The following is a 22539-nucleotide window of genomic DNA, read 5'->3' as shown; positions in this document are numbered from 1 at the left end:
TAGTGATGATTGAAAACATTAGACAGAAATTGAATTGCTGAAAGATGGCACGGTATTTGTATGCGGAATGCTGACATATCATTGAGGGCTATTGCAAGAGATGTTGCTTGTCATCCTTCGATTATCAGACGATTGGCCAGAAATCAGCAAACAAATAACATTGAAGACCGTCAGCGTTCAGGTCGACCACGAGTAACCACAAGTTACAATCCTTCTCAGAATCAGAAGACTTTGAATGTTCATGTCAGGCGGCATGTTTAAGACAGTGGCGTCCATATCTCCATTTGTCCAACAGGACGGTCCGATAGATCCGTTGTGATCCCTAGCTTTGTGTCAAGCTCAACGTCATTGGAATGTGAGGTCATGGGGAAAAGTTCACCTATCAAAGGAAAGTTGACTTCCTTTGTTCATGACTGAAGAGGTCGGGTTTGGTGATGCATATGCACGTACGGAATATCTATGAACAAGTACCGTTTGGTGCCTCTCACACAACTGTGAAATTGACCTTATAACGATCAGACAAAATCTGAATTGACAACGATAGATCACTGACACCGTAGACACGGCTATTGTACCACTTTTCGATGGTCATCCTCCGAGCACAAGGTTTGTCTTTGTGGACGGTCATGCTAGGCCATATCGTGGTGGTTTCTTACGTCAAGAGGCGGTAGAAACTCGATCTACCTTGGCCAGCCAGGAGTGCAGATATGGATCGCAGAATACGCCAGATAGATCCTCCCGTACAAACTCTTGATGTATTGGAACACATAGTATGACCAGAAATTATTGAGAATTTTAGGAATATGTTTAATTGCATTTCTAGTATAAACAACCTTGACCAGCTATCAAGTGCTTGGTTTCATTCAAGAGAGACAACTCCGTTAATCCTTTTTCATTAGTTTGTGAAGAGTTATCACCCTTTGTTTACTTGCTAGCAGACGACATGTTCAGTGATCCTCAGTATGGATGATTTAGGGAAGAGGAAGTTGAGTTTAGAGTATTATAACAAGGACATCAGATCAGATTAGTGATTTCAAGTAGAACAGGCATCCTTTTGTCCACTGTGTATCGTGTTTGAAAAATATTGCAAATGGATATGGCATTGAGCACCAGGGAGGCGCAGGTAGGTCCAGAAAATTGACTGTCGGTGACAGGAGGCGGCTTGGTATTTTTGTTTCTAAAAACAAATGAAGGAGTTTAGAAAACTTAAGGCTGGATATGATTGATAGAGGAACTGTGGCTGTCTGTAAGGAGACAATTAGAACTGAGCTGCATGCAATGGGTTGGCAGAAAAGTCGAGGAATTCCATCAGTGATAATGAAACCTGAACAAAAGGAGCGAAGGTTGAACTGGTGCTTACAGCATAGACATTTTAACTGGGACAATTTGATTTTCTTAGATGAAAGTTCTGTGTGGCTGTTTCCTAATACACTGAAATTCTTGACCAAACAAACTAAAAAACCTTTGTATCAGCGCCTAAAGTACAGTCCGAAATTTAACGTGTGGGGTGGCATATCTGTGTCAGGGGCAACGCCCCTCTGTGTACTTGAAGGGAATATGAACAGTGAGCGGTACACAGATAATCTCGAGGGACATTTACTTCCATCTGCTCACGTGTTCTATGGAAATGTTTGGATTTTCCAGCAGGACAACGACCCAAAACATCGTTCAAAGCATTCACATGCCTGGTTTCGGACCCAAAATATGATATTATTAGATTGGCCAAGCTATAGCCCTGACCTAAATCCAATAGAAAAGTGTCAATAAGAAAAATCTGACAAATATTGCTGAAATGAAAGAAGAGGTGGTGCGATATTGAAACAGCATGGACTTTCTAACTTCTTTGATCAGTAGTTTGCCCCGCCGCATTGAAGTCTGCATTGCTGCCCATGGTGACTTGACAAAATTCTAACTGTTTATCTGTCTTTAAATCTGGAGTGATGTTCTGCTAATATTCACATTTAATACGACCAAACCGGAAGTTGGCCCGTGGATATTTTTACACGCTCTACGCATGTGCACAGCGAGTCGAAAATTAATGTGAAACCAACGAATACTCGCACGAAGTCAGGACATATGCCCGGAAGTAAACAAATCTCAGGCTACAGATCCGCACCGAATAGTAAAGCGAGTGTCGGATTGGATAGCGTCTTCTATTATTCCCACCTCTTTTAACGTGCAACTATATTATCCAATCAGAGACTCATTCTACCATTCGGTGCGGGTCTGTAGCCTGAGATTTGTTTACTTCCGGGCTTATGTCTTGACATCGTGCGAGTATGGACGGCAAAATTATTGAAAGCTTTAAATGGGAATAAAATCACCAGGTTTGTGATACGCAAGGTACTTTATAGAGGTCAATTGAGTATAAATTGTGCAGTTTATTCAACGGTCAAAGCGATGGAAGCGTTTGTCAGACCAAAACAGAACCGAGCCGAGCCGGGCCGCCATTATGTTTCGATTTACTGACACACCTTTCTTATACATGTACATGGACGCTGCTGGGTCGATAGATCGTAATGCAACTTACAATAGTGAATATCAGCCCACGGATATTAATGTTACAACAATTCTGAACGCGTCTATTACAGTAGAGGAGGTTAAGCAATAAACACCCTCAAGTGCTCTAAATCTGCTGGTGATGATAAGTTAATTGCTGACTTTTTCAAGTTTTCTTCTGATATTCTTGTTCTTGTTCTAACAGTTTTATTCAGCATGATCTTTGATAATGGTGTGTTTCCTGCTCAGTGGCCGGTTGGTCTTATTGTCCCTATTCATAAAAAGGGAGATCGAGATTCAGTTTCAAATTATAGAGGAATTACTATTCTCAGTGTATTTAGTAAACTTTATATTGCAGTTAGTAACGATAGATTTTTCCTTATGCTGACTCATGATTATTTGCTTTCTCATCCTCTCTTCCGAACGGTCAAGTGGAAACTTGAATCCTTTGAATCCTGAACGTACAATCACTCACCCTCAATTACCTCCCTTTGTTTCCAACCCAAACCGGCTGGTGACCTCGCCATGCTTTGGTCCTCACTCTCTCCGCTATCGCCCTAGCGGACGGTTGTGCGGTCACTTCAGGGTCCTTTCGCGGCTTATAACTTCAATTTTTTTTTTTTAAAGCACAAATTCTGCCGTGAATGTGTTTATTAATATGTTATTTATCATATTAGTAACAAAATTTGTACAATTCATGTCAAATTAATTCACGTTTTACTCCGTTTTCAGATGACTGTCTGTTTACATTTGATTGTGCAAACAGTGATCCATCACGTCTCTACGCTTGAATTACACCCTGGGTGTTCTTCTTGGCTGGTTTATGGTTTGAATATGTCTTGATGTTGATTATTGTGTATAAATCATATGTGTATATATTGAATTTATGACTTTATATATTAACTGAATTGTGAAAATTTGACTTGTAAAATTTTTCACATGTAATTGCGAATTTGATTCTAAAATTACACAACCTGTTGGCACAGTTGACCAGCTTGCGTGAGAAGGTGATGCAGTCGTGAGAATTGTGAGTTGCTGTGACTACGGTTTGAGCTGTGCTGATATACGATGTCATCCCAGTCGAAGTCTGCGACGTCACTCATACGGGAGAAGGTATCTCCACGCACTGTAAGTAAAAGGAAGTCCCCTCTGGCAGAGAAGGCATCGCAACATAAGAAACACAAGACGACTGCTTCAGGGAAGCAGACCTCGTCATCCAGGTATTCATCTAGATCGTCCCACTCTGGTAGATCGTCGAGGTCGTCACTACATACTCCTATTCAGAGTTTGTCAACAGATGTTAATTGTTGTACCTGGTGCTGAAGCAGATGGGTCCAGCTCTTTAAGTCCTCCAGTGTTGCAGCCTGAGGTTTTCCTTGCAGCGTCGCAGAGAGCTTCCAGTCCTGAGATACTGTCAGCGCAGATTAGAAGCATGACATCCCTGATGACATCGTTGCAGTCTACCCCTAGCAGTGATGCAGTTAGACTATCGAAAGTGACTCACTTTCACGCAAGCAGTCTATCGAAGCCGTTGCAGAGCCAGAAACAGCAAAAGTCAGGCGGGAACCCTTTAGCGTTTGCAAACGCTACCTTGTCAACGAGGCCGACAGACGAGACAGTTGCAGTAAGCCCGCAGCAGCATCCGATGGGCAACGCTGAAGGCTTTGCTGATACAATCACCCGTAGGGTGATACAGGCGATGGAGATGAGACTAGACCCGGAGAAGAAGCAGACGGCTCTTGAGAGCAGCGTTGCAGTAGACGAGACAAACAGTAGAGATCGGTCTTTTACTACGTCGTCAGCAGTCAACGTAGACATCCCACATCACGGTCTGGCAGATGAGGTGCAGCATACTGAAGAAGATGACGTCATCTTCACTGAAGCTGAGGTACTGGCGTGGGTGGCTGATGGTCTCCCGTTATCGTCCCTGACCAGAGATGCTAATCCTGCTGAGACGTACTGTATAAGGGATGATGACTACGAATCAATTACTATCCCGCCGATGAAGCCCATTGCCCGGGTATCAGACAACCTGAAAGCAGCCTTCGAGAAGGCTTCGAAGACACAAGGGCAACATACTCAGCAGTTTAACCCTAGATGGTTCCGACATCACAACATGAGTCAGTTCGACAAGGCGATGAAGATTGATGAAGATTTATATCTGGTAACTGACTCGAAGTCTCGCAGTTACAAGGTAGAAGACAAGAGATTGGCGCAGCTTGATACGACAACCCGTAGAGCCTTCTAAGGTTTAGCAAGATCTAGAGCCATCAACGAGGCGCTGATGTACGCTTTCAAGAATCCTAAGACGGAGGACGAAAAGATGATCAAGTCTTCTCTAGTGGTCCAGCGCAAGGATCAGGAGTTTATCTCCGATCACAGTCCTCTACATCGGTGGGCATCACCCTTTAACATCGTCAAGGGTTGCTGAGTTCCAGTACGTGGCCAGATGTCTACATCAAGCCTCTACTGAGGAAGCCTTGGGCAGTGCCTACCCTGTTTGACGGCGGCATCACGTGAAGTATCTCAAGAAACTGAATCTATTTCCCTGCCCTGATCTTACTATCTGTGATACACCAATTAGTATATTTCCCTGTCTTGATCCTACTGGCTGTGATCCTGCCGCGAGTATATTTCTCTGCATTGATACTACTATCTGTGATCCTCCAGTGAGTATATTTCCCTGCCCTGATCCTACTATCTGTCATCCTCCCGCGAGTATTTTCACATTCCCTGATACTACTGTGTGATCATCCCGCGAGTATATTTCCCTCCCCTTATACTACTATCAGTGACCCTCCCGTGAGTATATTTCCCTGCCCTGATCTTACTATCTGTGATACACCAATTAGTATATTTCCCTGTGTTGTTCCTAGTGGCTGTGATCCTCCCGCGAGTATATTTCTCTGCCCTGATACTACTATCTCTATCCTGCCGCAAGTATGTTTCTCTGCCCTGATACTACTATCTCTGATCCTCCCGTGAGTATTTTTCCCTGCCCTGATGCTACTATCTGTCATCCTCCCGTGAGGATATTTCCAAGCCCTGATCCTACTATCTGTGATACACCAATGAGTATATTTCCCTTTGTTGTTCCTACTGTCTGTGATCCTCCCGTTAATATATTTCCCTGCCCTGAACCTACTATCTGTGATACACCAATGAGTATATTTCCCTGTCTTGATCCTACTGTCTGTGATCCTCCAGCGAGTATATCCCTTCCCTGATGCTACTATCTGAGATCCTCTCGTGAGCATATTTCCCTGCCTTGATGCTACTATCTGTGATCCTCCCGTGCGTATATTTCTATATGTTGATGCTACTTTCTGTGATCCTCCGTGGGTATATTTCCTTGCCCCGATGCTACTATCTCATATTTCCCTGCCCTGATGCTACTGTCTGTGATCCTCCCGTGGGTATATTTCCCTGCCCTTATACTACTATATGTGCTCCTCCTTTGAGTATATTTCCCTGTCCTAATAGTACTCTCTGTGACCCTCTCGTGAGTGTATTTCCCTGCCCTGATATTTCTATCTGTGATACTCCAATGCGTATATTTCCCTGTGTTGATGCCACTGTCTGTGATCCTCCCGTGTGTATATTTCCCTGGCTGATAGTACTATCTGTGATCCTGCCTTGAGTATATTTCCCTGTCCTGATACTACTGTCTGTGATCCTCCCTTGAGTATACTTCCCTGCCCTGATTCTACTCCTGTGATCCTCCCGCGAGTACATTTCCCTGCCCTGATACTACTGTCTGTGATCCTGCCGCGAGTATATTTCCCTGCCCTGATACTATTGTCTGTGATCCTCTCGTGAGTATATTTCCCTGCCCTGGTACTACTGTCTGTGATCAACCCTTGAGTATATTTCCCTGCCCTTATACTACTATCTGTGATCCTCCCGTTTGTATATTTCCCTGCCCTGACAGTACTATCTGTGATCCTGCCTTGAGTATATTTCCCTGTCCTGATACTACTGTGTTTGATCCTCCCTTGAGTATATTTCCCTGCCCTGATACTACTGTCTGTGAATCTCCCTTGAGTATATTTCCCTGCCCTGATACTACTCTCTGTGATCCTCCCTTGAGTATATTTCCCTCCCTGCCCCTGATGCTACTATCTGTGATCCTCCCTTGGTATATTTCCCTGCCCCTGATACTACTATCTGTGATCCTCCCTTGAGTATATTTCCTGCCCTGATCCTACTATCTGTGATCCTCCCTTTGAGTATATTTCCTGTGTTGATACTACTATCTGTGATCCTCCCTTGAGTATATTTCCTGCCCTGATACTACTATCTGTGATCCTCCCAAGTGAGTATATTTCCCTGCCCTGATACTACTATCTGAGATCCTCCCCCCGTGAGTATATTTCCCTGCCCTGATACTACTATCCATGTCCATCCCTCCCTGATGAGTCCTCCCTATTTCCCCCTGTTCTACTATCCTACTGTCTGTGATTCCGTGTGTATGTTTCCTGAATGGTGTCATATATCCTGATCCCTGATGCTACTGTCTGTGATCCTCCATGCGTATATTCCCCTGTCTGATGCTCTCTGTGATCCTCTCCATATATTTTCCTGTCCCTGATACTACTGTCTGTGATCCTCCCTTGAGTATATTTCCCTGCCCTGATACTACTGTCTGTGATCCTCCCTTGAGTATATTTCCCTGCCCTGATACTACTGTCTGTGATCCTCCCTTGAGTATATTTCCCTGCCCTGATACTACTGTCTGTGATCCTCCCTTGAGTATATTTCCCTGCCCTGATACTACTGTCTGTGATCCTCCGCGAGTATATTTCCCTGCCCTGATTCTACTCTCTGTGATCCTCCTGGAGTGTATATTTCCTGTCCTGATACTACTGTCTGTGATCCTCCCGCCGAGTATGTTCCCCGCCCTGATACTACTGTCTGTGATCCTCCCGTGTGATATTACCTGCCCTGATACTACTATCTGTGATCCTCCCTTGAGTATATACCCCTTCCCTGATACTACTATCTGTGACCCTCCAGTGAGTATATTTCCCTGTCTTGATCCTAGTGGCTGTGATCCTCCCGCGAGTATATTTCTCTGCCCTGATACTACTATCTCTGATCCTCCAGTGAGTATTTTTCCCTGCCCTGATCCTACTATCTGTCATCCTCCCGCGAGTATATTTCCATGCCCTGATCCTACTATCTGTGATACACCAATGAGTATATTTCCCTGTCTTGATCCTACTGTCTGTGATCCTCCGGCGAGTATATTTCCCTGCCCTGATACTACTATCTCTGATCCTCCAGTGAGTATATTTCATGCCCTGATGTCTGTGATCCTCCAGCATTGAGTATATGTGATCCTCCCTGTGATGTAGTATATTTCCCTGCCCTGATCCTACTGTCTGTGATCCTCCAGCGAGTATATATTCCATGCCCTTATACTACTGTCTGTGATCCTCCGCGAGTATATACCTTCCCTGATGATACAACTATCTTTGATCCTGCCCCTGATATTTACCTGCCTGATACTACTGTCTGTGATCCTCCCGTGAGTATATTTCCTGCCCTGATACTACTATCTGTGATCCTCCCGTGATATATTTCCTGTGTTGTGCTACTATCTGTGATCCTCCCCTTATATACTGCCTGATCTACTATCTGATCCTCCCGTGAGTATATTTCCCTGCCCTGATACTACTATCTGTGATCCTCCCGTGAGTATATTTCCTGCCCTTATCTGTGATCCTCCAGTGAGTATATTGTGATCCTCCTGGCTGTGATCCTCCTCGTATATTTCCCTGCCCTGATGCTACTATCTGTGATCCTCCCGTGAGTATATTTCCCTGCCCTGATCCTACTATCTGTGATCCTCCAATGAGTATATTTCCCTGTCTTGATCCTACTGTCTGTGATCCTCCCGTGAGTATATTTCCCTGCCCTGATACTACTATCTGTGATCCTCCCGTGAGTATATTTCCCTGCCCTGATACTACTATCTGTGATCCTCCCGTGAGTATATTTCCCTTCCCTGATGCTACTATCTGTGATCCTCCCGTGAGTATATTTCCCTATGTTGATGCTACTGTCTGTGATCCTCCCGTGAGTATATTTCCCTGATCTGATACTACTTTCTGTGATCCTCCCGTGGGTATATTTCCCTGCCCTGATACTACTATCTGTGATCCTTCCGTGAGTATATTTCCCTGCCTTGATACTACTATCTGTGATCCTCCCGTGAGTATATTTCCCTTCCCTGATACTACTATCTGTGATCCTCCCGTGAGTATATTTCCCTGCCCTGATACTACTATCTGTGTATGTCCTGCCACTGAGTGAGTATATTTCCCTGCCCTGATACTACTATCTGTGATCCTCCCGTGAGTATATTTCCCTGCCCTGATACTACTGTCTGTGATCCTCCCGTGAGTATATTTCCCTGCATTGATACTACTGTCTGTGATCCTCCGTGAGTACATTTCCCTGCCTTGATACTACTGTCTGTGATCCTCCCGTGAGTATATTTCCCTGTCCCGATACTACTGTCTGTGATCCTCCCTTGAGTATATTTCCCTGCCCTGACCTTACTATCTGTGATACATCAATGAGTATATTTCCCTGTCTTGATCCTACTGGCTGTGATCGTCCCGCGAGTGTATTTCTCTGCCCTGATACTACTATCTCTGATCCTCCCGCGAGTATGTTTCTCTGCCCTGATACTACTATATGTGATCCTTTCATACGTATATATCTCTTCCCTGATGCTACTATCTGTGATCCTCCCGTGCGTATATTTCCCTATGTTGATGCTACTGTCTGTGATCCTCCCGTGAGTATATTTCCCTGATCTGATACTACTTTCTGTGATCCTTCCGTGGGTATATTTCCCTATGTTGATGCTACTGTCTGTGATCCTCTCGTGAGTATATTTCCCTGATCTGATACTACTTTCTGTGATCCTTCCGTGGGTATATTTCCCTGCCCCAATGCTACTATCTGTGATCCTTCCGAGAGTTTATTTCCATGCCTTGATGCTACTATCTGTGATCCTCCCGTGGGTATATTTCCCTGCCCTGATACTACTATCTGTGATCCTTCCGCGAGTATATTTCCCTGCCCTGATACTACTGTCTGTGATCATCCCTTGAGTATATTTCCCTGCCCTTATACTACTATATGTGCTCCTCCCGTGAGTATATTTCCCTGCCCTAATAGCAATGTCTGTGATCCTCTCGTGAGTATATTTCCCTGCCCTGATACTACTGTCTGTGATCCTCCCGTGAGTATATTTCCCTGCATTGATACTACTGTCTGTGATCCTCCCGTGAGTATATTTCCCTGTCCTGATACTACTGTCTGTGATCCTCCCTTGAGTATATTTCCCTGCCCTGATACTACTATCTGTGATCCTTCCGTGAGTATATTTCCCTTCCCTGATACTACTATCTGTGATCCTCCCGTGAGTATATTCCCCTGTCCTGATACTACTATCTGTGATCCTCCCATGAGTATATTTCCCTGCCCTGATACTACTATCTGTGATCCTCCCGTGAGTATATTTCCCTGCCCTAATAGCAATGTCTGTCATCCTCTCGTGAGTATATTTCCCTGCCTTGATACTACTGTCTGTGATCCTCCCGTGAGTATATTTCCCTGCCTTGATACTACTGTCTGTGATCCTTCCCGTGAGTATATTTCCCTGCCCTGATACTACTGTCTGTGATCCTCCCGTGAGTATATTTCCCTGCCCTGATACTACTGTCTGTGATCCTCCCTTGAGTATATTTCCCTGCCCTGATACTACTGTCTGTGATCCTCCCGTGAGTATATTTCCCTTCCCTGATACTACTATCTGTGATCCTCCCGTGAGTATATTTCCCTGCCCTGATGCTACTATCTGTGCTCCTCCCGTGAGTATATTTCCCTGCCCTAATAGCACTATCTGTGATCCTCTCGTGAGTATATTTCCCTGCCCTGATACTACTGTCTGTGATCCTCCCTTGAGTATATTTCCCTGCATTGATCCTACTGTCTGTGATCCTCCCGTGAGTACATTTCCCTGATCTGATACTACTTTCTGTGATCCTTCCGTGGGTATATTTCCCTGCCCCAATGCTACTATCTGTGATCCTTCCGAGAGTTTATTTCCATGCCTTGATGCTACTATCTGTGATCCTCCCGTGGGTATATTTCCCTGCCCTGATACTACTATCTGTGATCCTGCCGCGAGTATATTTCCCTGCCCTGATACTACTGTCTGTGATCCTCCCGTGAGTATATTTCCCTGCCCTTATACTACTATATGTGCTCCTCCCGTGAGTATATTTCCCTGCCCTAATAGCAATGTCTGTGATCCTCTCGTGAGTATATTTCCCTGCCCTGATACTACTGTCTGTGATCCTCCCGTGAGTATATTTCCCTGCATTGATACTACTGTCTGTGATCCTCCCGTGAGTACATTTCCCTGCCTTGATACTACTGTCTGTGATCCTCCCGTGAGTATATTTCCCTGTCCCGATACTACTGTCTGTGATCCTCCCTTGAGCATATTTCCCTGCCCTGACCTTACTATCTGTGATACATCAATGAGTATATTTCCCTGTCTTGATCCTACTGGCTGTGATCGTCCCGCGAGTGTATTTCTCTGCCCTGATACTACTATCTCTGATCCTCCCCCGAGTATGTTTCTCTGCCCTGATACTACTATATGTGATCCTCCCGTGCGTATATTTCCCTATGTTGATGCTACTGTCTGTGATCCTCCCGTGAGTATATTTCCCTGATCTGATACTACTTTCTGTGATCCTTCCGTGGGTATATTTCCCTGCCCCGATGCTACTATCTGTGATCCTTCCGCGAGTTTATTTCCATGCCTTGATGCTACTATCTGTGATCCTGCCATGGGTATATTTCCCTGCCCTGATACTACTTTCTGTGATCCTGTCGCGAGTATATTTCCCTGCCCTGATACTACTGTCTGTGATCATCCCTTGAGTATATTTCCCTGCCCTTATACTACTCTATGTGCTCCTCCCGTGAGTATATTTCCCTGCCCTAATAGCAATGTCTGTGATCCTCACGTGAGTATATTTCCCTGCCCTGATACTACTGTCTGTGATCCTCCCGTGAGTATATTTACCTGCCCTGATACTACTGTCTGTGATCCTCCCGTGAGTACATTTCCCTGCCTTGATACTACTGTTTGTGATCCTCCCTTGAGTATACTTCCCTGCCCAGATACTACTGTCTGTGATCCTCCCGTGAGTATTAATCCGTTCCCTGATGCTACTATCTGTGATCTTTCCTTAAGCATATTTCCCTGCCTTGATACTACTCTCTGTGATCCTCCGGCGAGTATGTTTCCCTTCCCTGATACTGCTGTCTGTGATCCTCCCGTGAGTATATTTCCCTGCACTGATACTACTGTCTGTGATCCTCTCGTTAGTATATTTCCCTGCCCTGGTACTACTATCTGTGATCCTCCCGTGAGTATTTATCCGTTCCCTGATGCTACTATCTGTGATCTTCCCTTAAGCATATTTCCCTGCCTTGATACTTCTATCTGTGATCCTCCGGCGAGTATGTTTCCCTTCCCTGATACTACTGTCTGTGATCCTCCCTTGAGTATATTTCCCTGCACTGATACTACTATCTGTGATCCTCTCGTTAGTATATTTCCCTGCCCTGGTACTACTATCTGTGATCCTCCCGTGAGTATTTATCCGTTCCCTGATGCTACTATCTGTGATCTTCCCTTAAGCATATTTCCCTGCCTTGATACTTCTATCTGTGATCCTCCGGCGAGTATGTTTCCCTTCCCTGATACTACTGTCTGTGATCCTCCCTTGAGTATATTTCCCTGCACTGATACTACTATCTGTGATCCTCTCGTTAGTATATTTCCCTGCCCTGGTACTACTATCTGTGATCCTCCCGTGAGTATTTATCCGTTCCTTGATGCTACTATCTGTGATCTTCCCTTAAGCATATTTCCCTGCCTTGATTCTACTATCTGTGATCCTCCCGTGAGTATATTTCCCTGATCTGATACTACTTTCTGTGATCCTTCCGTGGGTATATGTCCCTGCCCCGATGCTACTATCTGTGATCCTCCTGTGGGTAAATTTCCCTGCCCTGATACTACTGTCTGTGATCCTCCTGCGAGTATACTTCCCTGGCCTTATACTCCTGTCTGTGATCCTCCCGTGAGTATATTTCCCTGCCCTGATACTTCTATCTGTGATCCTTCCATAAGTATATATCCCTTCCCTGATGCTACTATCTGTGATCCTCCCTTGAGCATATTTCCCTGCCTTGATGCTACTATCTGTGATCCTCCAGTGTGTATATTTCCCTATGTTGATGCTACTGTCTGTGATCCTCCCGTGAGTATATTTCCCTGATCTGATACTACTTTCTGTGATCCTCCCGTGAGTATATTTCCCTTCCTTGATGCTGCTATCTGTGTTCCTCCCGCGAGTATATTTACAAGCCTTGATGCTAGTATCTGTGATCCTTCCGTGGGTATATTTCCCTGCCCTGATACTACTATCTGTGATCCTGCCGCGAGTATATTTCCCTGCCCTGATACTGCTATCTGTGATCTTGCCGCGAGTATATTTCCCTGCCCTGATACAACTGTCTGTGATCATCCCTTGAGTATATTTCCCTGCCCTGATACTACTATCTGTAATCGTTCCGCGAGTATATACCCCTTCCCTGATACTACTATCTGTGATCCTCCCGCAAGTACATTCCCCTGTCTTGATACCATTATCTGTGAACCTCCCATGAGTATATTTCCCTGCCCTTATATTACTATCTGTGATCTTTCAATGAGTATATTTCCCTGTGTTGATGCTACTGTCTGTAATCTTCCCGTGAGCATATTCCCCTTCCCTGATGCTACTATCTGTGATCATCCCGCGAGTATATTTCGCAGTCCTGATTCTACTATCTGTGATCCTCACACGTCGTCATATGAGCGAAATATTCTCAAGCACGACGTTAAACCCATTTCCACCACCACCACCACCGCTATCTGTGATCCCTGTACGAGTATAATTACCTGCCCTGGTGCTTCTGTCTGTGATCCCACCGCGAGTATATTTCACTGCCCTGATGCGACTGTCTGTGATCTCACCACGAGTATAATTACCTGCCCTGATGCTACTATCTGTGATCTTTAATGTAGAGTCTTTTGTTTCCATGAAATGAAATTGATCAGTATCAGTTACTCTTCGACAAAAGATAAGTGTACCTATAAACTCCTATCAAGATGTGTCATATGCATAATGTTGTATCAAGTACATAAAGAATATTAAGACTATACAGTTCAAACATGTAGACCTACATTTTCACTTTCAATCCATGTCGGTCAAGCTGATTTCTTTTCCCCATTCGTAAAAGAAAATCGACGGTGCACATACACGCAGTCTGTCTCACAGTCCATGAACCACATTATTTTCCCTACAGCCCAGCCCTCCCTGCAGTGTAGTCTGTCTCACAGTCCCTGAACCACGTTATTTATCCTACAGCCCAGCCCTCCCTGCAAAGCTAAAGCCCTAAATGAAGGAAGTCTAGATTTCCCCATGTTCTTAACCTCTGGCCTCCCTGGGGCTCCTTTTCAAGTTAAATGGGTTTATTTGTTGCAAACAAAATTATATATATTCAGAGACTAAGCGTTGGTCTACACATAAGCACTGCACAGATCCAGAGTTTTCAGTCGATCTGTAATCACGTGTTGACCAGGGCCTGGATGATCAGGCATTATACTCACGCCTGAGTAGGGGATAGACCCTCCACAAGTCCCTGAGGTAATAATTAATAGTTTAAATGTTAATTTCTTCACAAGTAAATAACAGACTGGTGTTTTTACGGTACTGTCCGCTTATCTAGACTTGCCTCTTTAAAGGATCGAATTAATGTACTTAACATTCAATATACAGCTTTGGAACAAGGCTAAGTTAAAGGGGTCACGGGCCTGTTCTGTTATCAGCTGGCTATATCTCTCGAAGCAGTTATTCACTAAGGGAAACAACTCGAGCCGGTTCATTTCGCTACCTGTCTATAATTAGAGTGATAACCTATATATCCCTCGCGGAACTATCAAAAGGTTTCAGTCAACCAGTCCCCAATGAAACGTCTGCTTGTACTGCTCCTGGCTTCACGGAAACTTACAAAGCCAACATACAGTCGCCGAACCATGGCCAACCTCCTTTGTACCTTTGTCTGAACTTAATCACGTCAATACCAGTGGTGTGGGAGCGAATGAAATCCTTTAAAGTTTTACGTCATATCCGACATATCTGGCAGTAAGGTGAGATATCCCTTGTGTTGCATATACTGCGAGCCCCAGACACGTGTTTCGCTAGAACAGAGCAGACGTGTGTTGTCGTCTGCTCACAATTCGATTCAACTATTTATTGTCAGTCGTATGTATTACTGTTAAAAGAATGGGCAACAAGTCTAGTAGTACCTCCTCGGAATCTATCAACCCGGCAGTGCTTACCGTTAAAGAAGCTCAGAGGAAATACTTGGAAGAGATAGAGACGAAGTTCGAATCTGAATCTGATTCCGATCTAGAAGCGGATGAAGAAAGCAGTTGTGACGAGTCAGATGGAATAAAACTGTTCAGAAAACGCAAGTTTTACTCTATGTTAAATACAGTTGACAGGAAGGCGAAGAAAATCGACCCATCGGATTATACCTTTCCTTTCGAGAACATCGTTTTCGAAGGCGGAGGGAATAAAGGACTTGCATACTGTGGCGCTGTTCGGGTAAGGATACTAGCTGTTATAACTCCAAACCTTAATTATATACCTTTACACTCAAACTATGACCAGCTGGGCCAGTGCTTGATGAAATATATCTCACATGGAGATACACTACAGTTGAACGTTTATAGCAACGTCAAACATCAGTGTGGTGTTTAACGTACGTGCATTAGCTGCGCAATGCATCTTTAGGAAGGGTGATTCACTTGTCCTTTCACAGAGCACTATTAACTTGAGTATTAACTGAGTACAACGTCTACGCTGGGCCACTGTATGTTAAGCGGTGTGTAGATGAACACGTGTGGGTACTTCACTGGTGAATGGTTAAGGGAGTGGAACACCATCACATTTCTGTATTCATCCCTGATCACAGCGTTGGTTCTATGTTTAAACCACACCGGCACCGGTATAACTATATTACCATGTGTGAAGGTTGTGTCATGGTAAGGGTCGGTTGCCCCGCCGTCAGATACACGCTGGCATTTTGTGATTTTACAGTCAAACATTTGCTGCATCGGGTCAAACGCAGTGGTTCATGTCACATGATACCTGTATTTAGCACCGACTGAGAATTTCGCATTTAAAGTAAAGAGATTTAGACACCAGATTCGGTGATTATCACGATATTTTTCATTTCGTCATGACACGGTAACATAACGGCATATTACACCTTCTCCCTGCACGTCTCTGTGTACACAAAGAGTCTGTGTAAATGTTTGCCGGTCGTTTGCTGAGGATGGTCTGTACAGGGAGTGTAAGTGGAGGGCTTGAAACGGGGTTGACGGTGACATGTAAATTTGGTTTGAAATGTTAATATGGCGGCATCCTGGGATGATTAGGCCACTGACAGCATTACTGTATCATTGAAGAGAAATTATTTACCAGTATTAATGAACAATGTAATAATGTATGCTGACTATTCATCTAGATCACGACTACATAAGTGTTTGGATGTATTACATTGTATCAAGATACTGCTTTATCAGAATAAACATTAATCATGATGTCTCTCATTTGGATTATATTTTAATCCCTGCCCATTCCTTGGATTGTGCAAATTGAATCATGAATTGCCCCGTTCCCGGAAATGGGACAGAGCGGTTGCACAAAACCAGGGAATAAGCAATTCCAGGAATTGGGCACGACATATACAAGGTGAGATCAGCACACCCTGATAGCACTTGGCGTGTTGATGCCCTGGGTCACCTAGTCCAACCCTTGCTAAGACTAGTGTAAACCACGCTAGCTATATAAGTTGGCCGTGTGTGCGGTATGTCCGGTATATCCGTCTGTGTTACTGGTTGTACTTCAATGTATGACTGCCTTCAGTTCACGCTAGCTATATAGGTTGGCCGTGTGTGCGGTATATCCGGTATATCCGTCTGTGTTACTGGTTGTACTTCAGTATATGACTGCCTTCAGTACACGCTAGCTATATAGGTTGGCCGTGTGTGCGGTATATCCGGTATATCCGTCTGTGTTACTGGTTGTACTTCAGTGTATGACTGCCTTCAGTACACGCTATCTATATAGGTTGGCCGTGTGTGCGGTATATCCGGTATATCCGTCTGTGTTATTGGTTGTACTTCAGTGTATGACTGCCTTCAGTACACGCTATCCATATAGGTTGGCCGTGTGTGCGGTATGTCCGGTATATCCGTCTGTGTTACTGGTTCTGCTTCAGTGTATGACTGCCTTCAGTACACGCTAGCTATATAGGTTAGCCGTGTGTGCGGTATATCCGTCTGTGTTACTGGTTGTACTTCAGTTTATGACTGCCTTCAGTACACGCTATCTATATAGGTTGGCCGTGTGTGCGGTATATCCGGTATATCCGTATATGTTACTGGTTGTACTTCAGTGTATGACTGCCTTCAGTACACGCTAGCTATATAGGTTGGCCGTGTATGCGGTATATCCGGTATATCCGTATGTGTTACTGATTGTACTTCAATGTATGACTGCCTTCAGTTCACGCTAACTATATAGGTTGGCAGTGTGTGCGGTATATCCGGTATATCCGTATATGTTACTGGTTGTGCTTGAGTGTATGACTGCCTTCAGTACACGCTAGCTATAAAGGTTGGCCGTGTGTGCGGTATATCCGGTATATCCGTCTGTGTTACTTGTTGTACTTCAGTGTATGACTGCCTTCAGTTCACGCTAGCTATATAGGTTGGCCGTGTGTGCGGTATATCCGGTATAACCGTCTGTGTTACTGGTTGTACTTCAGTATATGACTGCCTTCAGTACACGCTAGCTATATAGGTTGGCCGTGTGTGCGGTATAACCGTCTGTGTTACTGGTTGTACTTCAGTGTATGACTGCCTTCAGTACAAGCTGGCTATATAGGTTGGCCGTGTGTGCGGTATAACCGTCTGTGTTACTGGTTGTACTCTAGTGTATGACTGCCTTCAGTACACGCTATCTATATAGGTTGTCCGTGTGTGCGGTATATCCGGTATATCCGTATGTGTTACTGGTTGTACTTCAGTGTATGACTGCCTTCAGTTCACGCAAGATATATAGGTTGGCCGTGTGTGCGGTATATCCGGTATATCCGTCTGTGTTACTGGTTGTACTTCAGTGTATGACTGCCTTCAGTACACGCTAGCTATATAGGTTGGCCGTGTATGCGGTATATCCGGTATATCCGTATGTGTTACTGGTTGTACTTCAAAGTATGACTGCCTTCAGTTCACGCTAGCTATATAGGTTGGCCGTGTGTGCGGTATATCCGGTATATCCGTCTGTGTTACTGGCTGTGCTTGAGTGTATGACTGCCTTCAGTACACGCTAGCTATAAAGCTTGGCCGTGTGTGCGGTATGTCCGGTATATCCGTCTGTGTTACTCGTTGTACTTCAATGTATGACTGCCTTCAGTTCACGCTAGCTATATAGGTTGGCCGTGTGTGCGGTATATCCGGTATATCCGGTATATCCGTATGTGTTACTTGTTGTACTTCAATGTATGACTGCCTTCAGTTCACGCAAGATATATAGGTTGGCCGTGTGTGCGGTATATCCGGTATATCCGTCTGTGTTACTGGTTGTACTTCAGTATATGACTGCCTTCAGTACACGCTAGCTATATAATTTGGCCGTGTATGCCGTATAACCGGTATATCCGTCTGTGTTACTGGTTGTACTTCAGTGTATGACTGCCTTCACTACAACCTGGCTATATAGGTTGGCCGTGTGTGCGGTATATCCGTCTGTGTTACTGGTTGTACTCTAGTGTATGACTGCCTTCAGTACACGCTAGCTATGTAGGTTAGCCGTGTGTGCGGTATATCCGGTATATCCGTCTGTGTTACTGGTATTACTTCAGTGTATGACTGCCTTCAGTTCACGCTATCTATATAGGTTGTCCGTGTGTGCGGTATATCCGGTATATCCGTGTCAGTTACTTGTACTTCAGTGTATGACTGCCTTCAGTTCTCGCAAGATATATAGGTTGGCCGTGTGTGCGGTATATCCGGTATATCCGTCTGTGTTACTGGTTGTACTTCTGTATATGACTGCCTTCAGTACACGCTAGCTATATAGGTTGGCCTTGTGTGTGGTATATCCGGTATATCCGTCTGTGTTACTGGTTGTACTTCAGTGTATGACTGCCTTCAGTACACGCTAGCTATATAGGTTGGCCGTGTATGCGGTATATCCGGTATATCCGTATGTGTTACTGGTTGTACTTCAAAGTATGACTGCCTTCAGTTCACGCTAGCTATATAGGTTGGCCGTGTGTGCGGTATAACCGTCTCTCCGTTGTGTTACTGGTTGTACTTCAGTGTATGACTGCCTTCAGTACACGCTGGCTATATAGGTTGGCCGTGTGTGCGGTATTTCCGGTATATCCGTCTGTGTTACTGGTTGTATTTCAGTGTTTGACTGCCTTCAGTACACGCTAGCTATATAGGTTGGCCGTGTGTGCGGTATATCCGGTATATCCGTCTGTGTTACTGGTTGTGCTTCAGTGTATGACTGCCTTCAGTACACGCTATCTATATAGGTTGGCCGTGTGTGCGGTATATCCGGTATATCCGTCTGTGTTACTGGTTGTACTTCAGTATATGACTGCCTTCAGTACACGCTATCTATATAGGTTGGCCGTGTGTGCGGTATATCCGGTATATCCGTCTGTGTTACTGGTTGTACTTCAGTGTATGACTGCCTTCAGTACACGCTAGCTATATAGGTTGGCCGTGTGTGCGGTATATCCGGTATATCCGTCTGTGTTACTGGTTGTACTTCAGTGTTTGACTGCCTTCAGTACACGCTAGCTATATAGGTTGGCCGTGTGTGCGGTATATCCGGTATATCCGTCTGTGTTACTGGTTGTACTTCAGTGTATGACTGCCTTCAGTACACGCTAGCTATATAGGTTGGCCGTGTGTGCGGTATATCCGGTATATCCGTCTGTTTTACTGGTTGTACTTCAGTGTATGACTGCCTTCAGTACACGCTAGCTATATAGGTTGGCCGTGTGTGCGGTATATCCGGTATATCCGTCTGTGTTACTGGTTGTACTTCAGTGTATGACTGCCTTCAGTACACGCTAGCTATATAGGTTGGTCGTGTGTGCGGTATATCCGTCTGTGTTACTGGTTGTACTTCAGTGTATGACTGCCTTCAGTACACGCTAGCTATATAGGTTGGCCGTGTGTGCGGTATATCCGTCTGTGTTACTGGTTGTACTTCAGTGTATGACTGCCTTCAGTACACGCTAGCTATATAGGTTGGCCGTGTGTGCGGTATATCCGGTATATCCGTCTGTGTTACTGGTTGTACTTCAGTGTATGACTGCCTTCAGTACACGCTGGCTATATAGGTTGGTCCGTGTGTGCGGTATATCCGTTATATCCGTCTGTGTTACTGGTTGTACTTCAGTGTATGACTGCCTTCAGTACACGCTAGCTATATAGGTTGGCCGTGTGTGCGGTATATCCGGTATATCCGTCTGTGTTACTCGTTGTACTTCAATGTATGACTGCCTTCAGTTCACGCTAGCTATATAGGTTGGTCGTGTGTGCGGTATATCCGGTATATCCGGTATATCCGTATGTGTTACTTGTTGTACTTCAATGTATGACTGCCTTCAGTTCACGCAAGATATATAGGTTGGCCGTGTGTGCGGTATATCCGGTATATCCGTCTGTGTTACTGGTTGTACTTCAGTATATGACTGCCTTCAGTACACGCTAGCTATATAATTTGGCCGTGTATGCGGTATAACCGGTATATCCGTCTGTGTTACTGGTTGTACTTCAGTGTATGACTGCCTTCAGTACAAGCTAGCTATATAGGTTGGCCGTGTGTGCGGTATATCCGTCTGTGTTACTGGTTGTACTTCAGTGTATGACTGCCTTCAGTACACGCTAGCTATATAGGTTGGCCGTGTGTGCGGTATATCCGGTATATCCGTCTGTGTTACTGGTTGTACTTCAGTGTATGACTGCCTTCAGTTCACGCTATCTATATAGGTTGTCCGTGTGTGCGGTATATCCGGTATATCCGTGTCAGTTACTTGTACTTCAGTGTATGACTGCCTTCAGTTCACGCTAGCTATATAGGTTGGCCGTGTGTGCGGTATATCCGGTATATCCGTCTGTGTTACTGGTTGTACTTCAGTGTATGACTGCCTTCAGTACACGCTAGCTATATAGGTTGGCCGTGTGTGCGGTATATCCGGTATATCCGTCTGTGTTACTGGTTGTACTTCAGTGTATGACTGCCTTCAGTACACGCTAGCTATATAGGTTGGCCGTGTATGCGGTATATCCGGTATATCCGTCTGTGTTACTGGTTGTACTTCAAAGTATGACTGCCTTCAGTTCACGCTAGCTATATAGGTTGGCCGTGTGTGCGGTATAACCGTCTGTGTTACTGGTTGTACTTCAGTGTATGACTGCCTTCAGTACACGCTGGCTATATAGGTTGGCCGTGTGTGCGGTATATCCGGTATATCCGTCTGTGTTACTGGTTGTATTTCAGTGTATGACTGCCTTCAGTACACGCTAGCTATATAGGTTGGCCGTGTGTGCGGTATATCCGGTATATCCGTCTGTGTTACTGGTTGTGCTTGAGTGTATGACTGCCTTCAGTACACGCTATCTATATAGGTTGGCCGTGTGTGCGGTATATCCGGTATATCCGTCCGTGTTACTGGTTGTACTTCAGTATATGACTGCCTTCAGTACACGCTATCTATATAGGTTGGCCGTGGGTGCGGTATATCCGGTATATCCGTCTGTGTTACTGGTTGTACTTCAGTGTATGACTGCCTTCAGTACACGCTAGTTATAAAGGTTGGCCGTGTGTGCGGTATACCCGTCGGTGTTACTGGTTGTGCTTGAGTGTTTGACTGCCTACAGTACACGCTAGCTATATAGGTTGGCCGTGTGTGCGGTATATCCGGTATATCCGTATGTTTTACTGGTTGTACTTCAGTGTATTACTGCTTTCAGTACACGCTAGCTATATAGGTTGACCGTGTGTGCGGTATGTCCGGTATATCCGTCTGTTTTACTGATTGTACTTCAATGTATGACTGCCTTCAGTTCAAGCTAGCTATATAGGTTGGCCGTGTGTGCGGTATATCCGGTATATCCGTCTGTGTTACTGGTTGTACTTCAGTGTATGACTGCCTTCAGTACACGCTATCTATATAGGTTGGTCGTGTGTGCGGTATAACCGTCTGTGTTACTGGTTGTACTTCAGTGTATGACTGCCTTCAGTACAAGCTAGCTATATAGGTTGGCCGTGTGTGCGGTATAACCGTCGGTGTTACTGGTTGTATTTCAGTGTATGACTGCCTTCAGTACACGCTAGCTATATAGGTTGGCCGTGTGTGCGGTATATCCGGTATATCCGTCTGTGTTACTGGTTGTACTTCAGTGTATGACTGCCTTCAGTACAAGCTGGCTATATAGGTTTGTCGTGTGTGCGGTATATCCGTTATATCCGTCTGTGTTACTGGTTGTACTTCAGTGTATTACTGCCTTCAGTACACGCTAGCTATATAGGTTGGCCGTGTATGCGGTATATCCGGTATATCCGTCTGTGTTACTGGTTGTCCTTTAGTGTATGACTGCCTTCAGTACACGCTTTCTATATAGGTTGGTCGTGTGTGCGGTATAACCGTCTGTGTTACTGGTTGTACTTCAGTGTATGACTGCCTTCAGTACACGCTTTCTATATAGGTTGGTCGTGTGTGCGGTATATCCGGTATAACCGTCTGTGTTACTGGTTGTACTTCAGTGTATGACTGCCTTCAGTACAAGCT

General features: G+C 44.9%; 1 protein-coding gene across 1 annotated transcript in view; it reads left to right on the top strand.

The window, feature by feature from the left end:
- Positions 1–14550: 14550 nt before the first annotated feature.
- LOC124259779 overlaps positions 14551–22539 on the top strand; it is a 41064-nt gene continuing 33075 nt past the window's right edge. The window contains 1 exon segment of the mRNA XM_046693984.1: positions 14551–15257. Coding sequence (XP_046549940.1) covers positions 14934–15257 — 324 coding nt within the window. The 5' untranslated portion in view covers positions 14551–14933.

The sequence above is a fragment of the Haliotis rubra genome, unplaced genomic scaffold (genome assembly GCF_003918875.1).
Source record: "Haliotis rubra isolate DU_JTF1 unplaced genomic scaffold, ASM391887v1 Scf736, whole genome shotgun sequence".
NCBI lineage: Eukaryota > Metazoa > Mollusca > Gastropoda > Lepetellida > Haliotidae > Haliotis > Haliotis rubra.
The sequence above is the reverse complement of the archived record's forward strand: the minus strand, read 5'-3'. Positions and strand labels throughout refer to the sequence as shown.